Source organism: Silene latifolia, chromosome X (genome assembly GCF_048544455.1).
Source record: "Silene latifolia isolate original U9 population chromosome X, ASM4854445v1, whole genome shotgun sequence".
In the NCBI taxonomy this organism is placed as follows: domain Eukaryota; kingdom Viridiplantae; phylum Streptophyta; class Magnoliopsida; order Caryophyllales; family Caryophyllaceae; genus Silene; species Silene latifolia.
In genome coordinates, this window is record NC_133537.1 from 244,257,869 (window position 1) to 244,268,713 (window position 10,845).

The 10,845-nt window shown below is 39.6% G+C and overlaps 1 protein-coding gene and 1 non-coding gene across 2 annotated transcripts; both read right to left on the minus strand.

Moving 5' to 3' along the window:
• Nucleotides 1-3,425: 3,425 nt before the first annotated feature.
• Nucleotides 3,426-4,451, minus strand: LOC141619861 (uncharacterized). The gene is made up of 3 exons (XM_074436885.1): nucleotides 4,263-4,451; nucleotides 3,956-4,142; nucleotides 3,426-3,673 (listed from the first exon to the last, which is right to left on the minus strand). Exons 1-3 carry the CDS (start codon nucleotides 4,449-4,451, stop codon nucleotides 3,426-3,428), a joined length of 624 nt encoding a protein of 207 aa, XP_074292986.1.
• Nucleotides 4,452-9,343: 4,892 nt separating this feature from the next.
• On the minus strand, nucleotides 9,344-9,450 carry LOC141626037 (small nucleolar RNA R71). Its single transcript, XR_012535769.1, has one exon. It is a non-coding gene; the product is annotated as a small nucleolar RNA R71 (small nucleolar RNA).
• Nucleotides 9,451-10,845: the final 1,395 nt, after the last annotated feature.

Genomic DNA, 10,845 nt, shown 5'->3' on the forward strand with positions numbered 1-10,845 from the left:
AAAAGTGACTAACGGTCTAAACTATACATATCTTTCGATCTCAGCACAGTTTAGTCATTTCAATTGGTGATCTAACAACTGTCCCTATCTTTCGATCTAATGGGTCAGTCATAAATTAAGCATCTAACTGGTCGCATGCATTCGATTCGTTAAATACAACATTAAAATCAATTAAAACGAAAGGTAACCTCACGTGGTGGTCGATCGACAGGTATGGCGGTCGATCGCCCGACACGCGAATTCGATCAATTTAATACTACGCCGCCTATGCCATAATTCGCCTACATCCTAGCACAATTGATTTAGCTACTCATGGCTATGGCTAAAATAACAAGAATATTGACGGTAAAGACTACTGAATTCATGCTAAAAGTAGTAATGCAAACAATTAACATAAACGATAATTGGCTTGGGTTCTAACTAACATTCTATAACTAACAACGCAATAAAGATGAACTGAAAGTAGAATGGAAGGAATACCGAAAATTGCAGAAGAATAGTAACGGAATGATTAGAAGTATGAATGAAAATCCGATGCAACCAATATTCCAAACCCTAACTATGATATTCTAAAATTGAATGTGAAACTTAGATAAAAACTCGATAAACAACTGATGTTTCTAGGCTACGTTATATAGCAACTAACGTAACCTTATTTCCTAAACCTAACATAACTTTGGGCTTCAAGATTCACGGTCTTTTAATTCTCGTCTGGAATAGCAATTTGGTCGATCGACTGCTAGGACTGGTCGATCGACTGAATAGCAATGAACAGTAGCTTCGGAACCGATTGTTGGTCGATCGATGATGGCGATGGTCGATCGATCGCTGAGCTGCTACTTGACTTCTATAAACTCGTGGACTTGTCTTTTGGGCCTTGAATTGTGCACCAAGCTCGTTCCTCGGGTGAATGCTTCACGTCATATGCAATGCAGGATACTCGGGGACGGATTTAGCTCGATTTCCGCTGGATTCTTCACATTTCTGCAATAATGTACAAAAATACGGATGTAGACGGAAATAGGGAGAAATATAGCATAAACTACATGAATGAGCTCTGAAATGCGTGTAAAATGGGATGTAAAACATCATATAAAAGACACGCATCAATTACTAGTGTAGTAAAAATAATAATATTAGAACTTGTTTTAAGGAGTACTACTAGTATAATCTAGTTAATTATATTAGTAGTTTTAAGGGTTTGTTTTGGGTGCAACATTGAGGAGGGTCTCTACACTTGAGATTTGTTGGAGGATCATCCACTTGCATTATAGCTCAAGAACAAGATAAGGAATGAGTCCTTACTTGTGTCCAAAAATTTCGAACCATCATAATGTAAGAAACATTGTTTTTCTCTCTTTATTTCATTATTTTGTTATACATGCACTAGATCTATTATGACTAAGTTATAATGTTAATTAGATCACTATTAGAAATGTCTAATAATAGGTATATGAACCTAACAGTCGCAACTTAGCACATGACACGATCAAAGCGAAAACATACTTTTCAAGTAAACCATATCTCATTTTAGCATCTAGTAGACTTTTACTTACATAGTAGAAAGGATGTTGCTGACCTTCCAGTTCCTTTACCAAGACTGCACTTACTGCGGTGTCAGTAACGGAAAGATATATTGATAGAGGCTCTCCCTTTTCTGGTTTAGCCAGTAAAGGTGGAGAAGAGAGATATATTTTTAGGTCCTGAAAGGCTTCTTCATGTTCAGGGGTCCACTTGAACTGTTTGTTTTTTCTGAGTAGGTTGTAAAATGTTTCACACCTTTTAGATGACCTGGATATGAACCTGTTCAGGGCAGTTACCCTGCCTGTTAATTTCTAAATGTCCTTGACATATTTGGGTAACTGTAGTTCCAGTATAGCTTTGATCTGTTCAGGGTTGGCTTCTATGCCTCTTTTGGTCACCATGTAGCCTAAGAACTTTCCTGCAGAAACTCCAAAGTGGCATTTGGTAGGGTTGAGCTTCATGTTGTACTTCTCCAGGATTTGAAATGCTATTTCCAAGTGCTTCACATGGTCTTGTGCATCCTTGGATTTTACCACCATGTCATCTATATAGACTTCCATGATATCCCCAATCTGCTCCTTGAACATCATGTTGACCAGGCGCTTGTACGTTGCCCCTGCATTCTTTAGACCGAATGGTGTGGCAGTGTAACAGTATATGCCTCGGTCAGTAATGAATGCAGTATTTTCCTGGTCATCATGGTACATCTTTATCTGGTTAAATCCACTGGAAGCGTCCATGAATGTGAGCATGTCATGTCCTGCTGTTGCATCTACCATGGCATCAATATGTAGAAGAGGGAATGGATCTTTAGGGCAGGCCTTGTTTAGGTCAGTGTAATCTACACAGACCCTCCATTTGCCATTCTTTTTCTACACGACCACTATGTTTGCCAGCCACTCAGGGTACATTACTTCCCTGATCATGCCTATATCTAGGAGTTTGTCCACTTCTTCATTGATAATGGCGTTTTTTTCTGGTGCAAACTTTCATCTTTTCTATTGTACAGGCTTGAAAGATGTGTCAATATTGAGTTTATGAGTGATAATATCAGCACTAATTCCAGTCATATCAAAATAAGACCAAGCAAAGCAGGAAGATTTATTTTTAAGAAAGCTTACTAATTCGGGCCTGACTGAATCAGGGAGATCAAAGCCAACTAGAACATACCTGTCTGGACACTCAAGGTTGTGGATTACGTGATCTGTTTCCATCCTGGATGGTGCTACATATGCACTCCTGATAGGGTACGGTAATTGCTATGCAAGGGACTTACCTGGCTTGGATGGCTTTAGGGCCTCTGTATAGCATTCATGGGCTGATTTATGCTCACCTTTGATGGTTGCCACTCCCCAGTCTGTTGGTATCTTGATAAATTGATGATAAGTAGAGGGAACAGCCTTGACATTGTGAATCCAGGGCCTGCCCAGAATGATATTGTAAGAGGATAAATAGTCTAGAACTCCAAATCTTTCATAAGAAGCAACGCCTTCAGCATAGGTAGGGAGATATATCTCTCCTAATGTATTCTTTGTTTCACCGCTAAATCCTACCAAGACACTGGATTTCTTGGTGATTTGATCCTCGCTGATCTTCATGGCTTTGAGTACATCTAACATGATCAGGTTTACTGAGCTGCCTCCATCTGCCAAGATTCTTCTCACGTTGGCAGTTCCAACTTACATGGAAATCACCAGGCCATCATGATACACGTCAGGGATGTCCACCAAATCAAAATCACTGAACGTGATAGGTTGTATATTGCGAGGCTTGCAGGATGATTTAGTTTGAGGAGTCATGGCTATATTTTTTGTTGCTGAACTGGTCAGGCCACAAATCTCTGATCCGCCATTTATGAATGTTACTCCATAGAGTGGAGGTGGAGGACGGATATTGTGCTCCTACTTTTGCTCTGGGTTGATTTTGCTAGGATCTTCATTCCTGCCTCTGGCTTTGATCAGATCTTTGAGGTATCCTGCTTTTAGCAGGTAAGCCACTTCCTTTCTGAGAGTAAAGTAATCCTCCATTGTATGTCCTATATCCATGTGAAATTCACACCACTTGGTATGATCCTTCCTTGGATTTGGGTTGTTTGACTTTCTAGGCCACCTGACCACTGGTCGCATGTTATCCCGTCGCTGGATCAGGCCTGCAATGTCAACACAGAAGTTATGTTCAGAGATAGGTGGATGAAATTTAGCCTTACCTTGATGTTCTTGCGCTAGGTTGACTTTTGACTGATCAGGCCTGGTATATGGACCACTCTTGTAGTTGTTACCCCTACTGGAGCTTCTCCTATTTGGCTTGTTATAGTCTTTTGCATTGGAGGGTCCTCCAACCTTGTAACTATTGTCTTCCTCCAGCTTGATATAAGCAAGTGTCGTTTCCTAGGCATCTTCGAAAGAATAACAGGGGTACTTGGTCAGCTCACCATAGAGATCACTATTAGGTAGTAATCCATGCCTGAATGCTTCCACTGCTGTTCCAACGTCACACCTGGGAATTGACACTTTATCCATGTTGAATCTGGCAAGGAAGACTTCGAGGGTGTCATCTAGTTTCTGGGTAATCCTGTACAGGTCACTGGAACGTTTCTCCAACTTCCTGCTACTTGCGAACTACTAGTTAAATGTGTTGATCAGGTCAACAAAGGATCTGATACTTCCATTAGGCAGGTTGATATACCACTGCAGTGCAGGACCGGTCAGTGTTGTTCCAAATCCTTTGCACATGCAAACCTGCATAAATTCACTGGGAATAGTAACAGCCAATTTTTTTTGCTTGTAGAAGGCCACATGATTTTGTGGATCCGAGGTCCCATCATAGGTCCTCATGGATGGAATCACGAATTTCTTGGGGAGATCTACTATAGCTATATCGTCTATAAAAGGCGAGTCAGCATAGCTCTCAGGGGCAGCTTCCTCCATGCTACAGGGACTTCAGGTATTTTTTCGAATTTTTCATTGAGCTTCTTGATTTCCTGGACTATTGCCATCATGACGGCTGCTCCTGTTTCATCAGTTTTATCATCTTTGGGGGTCTCTTCATCAACAATTGATCACACTTTTGACACCACTCGGACTCCCAAAACTTGAGAAATCAAAGTGTTTGATAATTGATGAGAATGGGGTTCATGGCTGGATTTTGGAGCCTGATCCCTTTGACTTTTCTAATTTTTGTTTCAAGGTTGATTCAGATTCTTTTAGTTGCAAGATTTTAGCCTCTGACTGTGCTATTTTTTATAATGCAACAGTCAGTTATTCTTCTATGGTTGCTTGAGACATGTTTTTGCTAATTTATTTGTTTTTTGGATTTTTTGCATGAAAGGAAAAAAGATATTAATGAGCTAGATGCCCCACGGTGGGCGCCAATTGTTTTGGGTGGATTCTGCACAAAGCTAAATCAGGTCAGGGTAGAGTGATTGCAGGGTTAACTAGCTCGTCTACCTTGTATATTACTGCAGGGCAGGCTTAAAATGCATAAGGAAAAGGAAATAAAGAAAACGAGTAAGACAATAGATTTTGTAAGTGGAAAACCCTTAAATGAGAAAAAAACCACGGGCACCAAGTTAGGAAAGATTTCACTATAATTTATGGAGAATAATTATATAATTAGCACAACAACGTATTTTGCTCTAAGTATTGTGATAGTGTAGCTTGTAATCTTGTTGGATGTGTCTTGGAATGATCTTGGCTCCTCCTTATATAGTAATCTTCATATGCTGAACAATCTCCACAATTAAGGCGTAATATTTCCTCATAATGACGCCATTAATTGCACCTTCAATGCACCATAATTACCCGGGTAAATGCTTGATAATTATGATAAAATCTTCTCCTTAATTGCTCCATAATTAGTGTAATAATCTCGATTTATTCTCCATAATTGTGCTTGACTTGGTCAAATAATATTTGCTTGCTTGACCGTTGTCCTCTCCTGCCTGGTGCCAGCCTTGAGTTGCTCTGACGTTTCTGTCCTGATCGGCAGGCCAGGGTAAAAGCCTATCCTGAGCATGGTACGGAAATATCAGGCCCAACACCTAGCTAGAGGACTACTCACTCATTATCATGTTGATCATGCAAATAATGGTGTCAATCATCAAAGCAATAGAAAACATGATGAACAAAGTAAGTGAATAACAAGGATTAACAAGAAATAAAGTAGAGATTAAGGAATTATATCAAACTTTAAGAAGATGAACAATAATGATGAATAAAATAGAAGAAGCCCTTTGAGTAATGAAGAATTGTCACCTTCTCCAATTAGAACCCAAAAATTCTTCAAAAAAAAGACTAGATCTAAGAATTATTTGTTGAAAGATTAAGCTAATTGAAAGATTAAGATGCTAATTAAAGTAGTTGTTCTTAATTATCCCTCTAAAAGTGTCTATCAACCCTAATGGAATGAGAGGTATTTATACTAATCACAAGATTAAGGCTAATTAAGTAAATATACTTAAGTCCGAAGGCGAGAAAAACAGTGCCCTGCCCGGATTGTGTCTCTGCCCGCCCGGTCTCTGAGTAGTAGAGGGGAGGCATGCCTGAGAATCCACCCGGCTTCTGGTGGTGCTCACCCGGGTTGTGGCTCTGCCCGCCTGGGCTCCTCTACTCTTTTGTTCCTTCTTCAATTGCTGCCCCCATAATCCGTGGGGATGGCGCTAGGTTCGTGGGGGCTGACTCCATTAGCCTTAAAATATTGCTTTGTTGAACTACATCCTTCTAGTTTTCGTCTCCTCTTCATGCTTGGTCATTAATTTCCTCAATTTAGCTTCTAAATGCTCCATAATTGCACGATTTCCGCCTAATTTGCTTCCTTTCCTACAAATGGGCTAAAATCTTATATAAAATCAAATAGGAAGCTAAATATGCCGAAATAACCATAAAATGCATGAAAAAGAATGTGAAACGGGGTTCAATAAGGGGTTAAAAGTGCGCTTTTCATGACAGCATCAAATATCCCAAACTGAACCTTTACTCGTCCCGAGTAAAGAGGTGACTAGAAACAAGACCTTTATTTGAACTAATCCTAGTATATATCCGATGTGAGACACTATAGAATAACTAGGCTACTTTTATCCACAATTACTAAATGCTTTCGTCAAGAGGAAGGTCCCTATGGTGTTAGAAGCCACTGTACGCGGAATTCCCCCTCTTGCCTAAACAAAAGGAAGGGTTGTCCCCTCTCCACTATGCAAAAGAAGATGGGACCATAAAAAAGTAAAGGGATTCAAGATATATGAGTTTCACAATTGTTACATTTAAAAGCTCATCGGCCATAGGACACATTAATAGAATCGTTGGTTCAGGATGTCCCTGGCTTCACCATTGTAATCCTCATATGTTTAGTGATATCTATTAGGATATTAGGCCCATGATGTGACCATAATTGGCGCATATTTAGCCCCCGAATTACCATTGTTTTCATGCTTTTTAGTGCCTATTTGGGTCATTTCTTATCTTTAGTTCTTTGTTTTGCATATTCTTTGAGATTTTGATCCCTTGGTAGGAAAGGAGTAAGAATCTTGCATTTTCATGGCAAAACAAAGCTAAATTGATCATATTCAATGACCAAGCATCAAGGAGAGACAAGACTAGAAGGCCTTTGTACATAGCATAGTAGAAGAGCAATGTTGAGAAAAGGATCCTTGAGTCCCCAAGGAAATCCCCAAGGAATTCATGAAGAAAAGAAGAAGAAAAGATGCTGCTAGACAATCCGAACGGATTGTACACAATCCGTCCGTCCAAGCCCAATCCGAGCGTCCCTCAAAGGAATCCGCTCGGATTCCCCCTCGCCAATCCGAGCGTCTTGCCCAAGAATCCGCTCGGATTCCTCAGCCCAGATCCGGCCGTCCCGACTCCCATCCGCACGGATTTCAGCACAGCACGTTTTCATTCTTCTAGCAACGATAAGAGAAGCCCTTCTCTCGGAGAATCCCGGAGTCTCCTTGCTCAACTTAAAAAGTGTAATTACTAGTTTAGCCCTTAGTTAACCCTAATGCATCCTCCCTAATTTTCACTATAAATACCCCATTAGTCTAATTAGAGGAGCATGTTCATCTTATCAATAATTAGTGTAGTTAATATTAATCAAATCTCTCTTCAATATTGTAATCAAATATTAATCAAGTTTTAATCCAAGTTTTAGTTCTTTAATCTCTCTCTTGTTCTTACTTTATTTTGGGTAATTGAAGATTATTTGGGTTATTATTGGGAGATTGACAACCTCTCAATCTAGGATTCAAGTACTTCTATTATTCTTGCTTTATTATTGGAATCATTAGTAGGTATAATCTCTTAATCCCTTTTTTAATTATTGCTAATTACTTTCATTTATTCATCATGTTTCATTATGTTAGTATGATTGACAACCTTTCTAGCATGATCAATATGATAATGAGTGAGTAGTCTCTTAGCTAGGGTTTAATGGGTGATTAGGGAAAACCAACATGGGGAATGATTCATACTTAAATTAATATGCTTTCATATCTTATTTGCTTGCTTGTTTTGATCTTAATACATGCACATGTTATATTTGATGAAATGCTAAGCCTATGAATCCTTGCATTTACTATCATCTTCTATCCTTTCAACTTGACTTGTAAGACATAACCCAACTCGAGTCTTTTTAGACCATGCATGTGTTAAGTAGGAAAGATTAAGTCGACTTGTAGGTGTTGTACAATCTAATCGATTCGGCTCCGGGACCCAAACTTTCCTAGGATTGTAAGATATAACCCAACTCAATCCATCACAACAATAATTGCTTGCTTATAATTTGAGAACATGTTTGTATGATCATATCCCATGATTCTCCTATGAACCCATGACACCCTAGTGCTTTTAATCAATTGTTTACACCCTTATTTTATTTACCTTGTTAGTTTATTTTCATTGATATCTTAGTTTAGTAACCTTCTACATCAACCCAATTTGTGACACCCCTAGACACCACTAGTTACAATAGAATCTTCATTTCAATACCCGTCCCTTGGGATCCGACCTTTACTTGCCTCTTTACTAATTGTAGAGTTGTTTGTGAAGTATAAATTGTGTTTTGTATCGACCATTGACCAACGACCACATATGCTTAATTTGTGAAACGAAATGGACTCGATCAAAAATGGCGCCGTTGCCGGGGACGGTGTTTAATTGATTTAAGATTTCTTTTATTGTTATTAGTTGTGTCTTTTTCACCTTGGGGAAGTAAAACTCCTCAAGGTTTGTTCTAATTGTTTTCAAGTTGTTTGATATTTTGCATGTCTAGAAGGTTACAAAGAGATTTGTTACCTTTTGACCGTGAAATCGAAAGAACCTTGACGAATAATAGGAGACTTGTTAGGAGGAATTTGGGAGGTGAAGTTGTTCAACCCACTAGTGAGTTTGTCAATCCTTTCGCAATAGAAGGAGAAGAGAACCCATTAAACAATACCACACAAAATCCACCTACAATGCCTAAATTCTCGTCACACTCTATACCCACCGAGGAGGATTTACCAAATGGTACTCCTACCCCACAACATCTTACCGGAAACTTTATTGCCAAGTCCGCCTTCATCCAACTAGTTGAGAGGAGCCAATTCGGGGGAATGCCTAGTGAGGACCCTCATTCTCATATGGAAACCTTTTGCGATTATTGTGAAGCTATCTCTCAAACGGGCGTGACTCAAGACCAAATAAGATGGGTCTCATTTCCTTTTTCGTTAATCGGCACCACAAAGCAATGGTTGAAGGGCCTTGATAAGGCCACCCTTGGAATAGATTCTTGGAAGAAGCTAGCTCTAGCTTTCTACAAAAAATTCTACCCACCGGAAAAGACCAATATGCTAAGAGCTCAAATTACGGGTTTTAAGCAAAGGGATGAAGAATCTTTGTATGAAGCTTGGGAGCGGTTCAAAGGTATTTGTCGCTCATGTCCTCACCATGGACTTAGCGAATGGTTTTTAGTGCAACAATTTTGGAATGGTTTATATGAAGATTCAAGGAACATTCTCAATATGGGATCAAATGGAATGTTCACCGAAGTTGATGACAATCAAACATGGAACAAGATTGAGGAAATGGCGGTCCATAATTCACAATATAGTAGACCTCGCAAGGCTACTAGAGGAGGAAAGTATGAAGTGGACACCGTTACTCAATTGGGTGCTCAACTTAGTGCTCACATTGACACAATCAACTTGAAGTTTGAACAAGCTATGGCTAGACTTGAGGAAAACTCAAAATCATCGAAGCATCATGTCAATGCCATGACGGCATCCTCATCAATCCTAAGCGGGATATGTGAGAATTGTGGAACCTTGGGTCATGACTCAAGTGAGTGTAGGGGAACAACCGAACAAGTTAATGCTTTCCAAGCTTACAAAAGTGGTACCCCTTATTCAAATTTTTACAATGAAAACACCAAGTTCCATCCAAATCTCTCATACAAAAGCCAAAATGTCCAAAACCCTCAAACAACATACACTCCACCACCCATGAGAAATCAAAATCAAAGACCCTTTTACAATCAAAACCAAGGCTACCAAAATCAAAATCCATACAATCACCACAATGACCAAGGTTTTGATGTCCAAAAAGCGGTCCTCCAAATGCAAAAGAATCAACAAGAATTTTTCACCCAAATGCAAAAAGATAGCCAAGCAAAAGACACTACCATCAACAACATTCTAGCTCACACCAAGATGTTGGAAACACAATTGACCCAACTAGCATCTTCGAGCTCACAAAGACAAAAGGGGCAATTACCACCACAAAGTAATCCCCCTAGACATGAAACGGTTAGTGCCATTCACTTGAGGAGTGGTACAAGGTATGAAGCACCGAAGAAGCAAGTTGAGGATGAAGTTGTGAGAGCTAGTGAGAATGAAGTTGTGGTGCAAGAAGGGGAATCATCAAAAGAAGAAAGTTCAAATAAAAATGAAGACAAAGCCAAAGAAAAGGAGCCCATTGTGATTAGACTTCCTTTTCCAAGTCGTCAAGCCAAGCCTAAATTTGATGATCAACTTGGGAAGTTCATGGAGATTGTGAAGAACTTAGAAGTCTCAATTCCTTTCACGGAATTAATCAATCACGTTCCGGCCTATGCAAAGTACATGAAAGATATCCTCACAAAGAAGAAGTCGATCCGGAAACTTGAGACTATCGCCTTCACTAAGGTGAGTAGTGCAATACTTCAAGGGAGTTCACCTCCAAAGTTAAAGGATCCCGGAAGCTTCTCAATACCGTGTACCATTGGCGACACAACGATCAACAAAGCCTTATGTGATCTAGGGGCTAGTGTGAGTGTCATGCCGTACTCGGTAAGTAAAAGGTTGGGAATGGG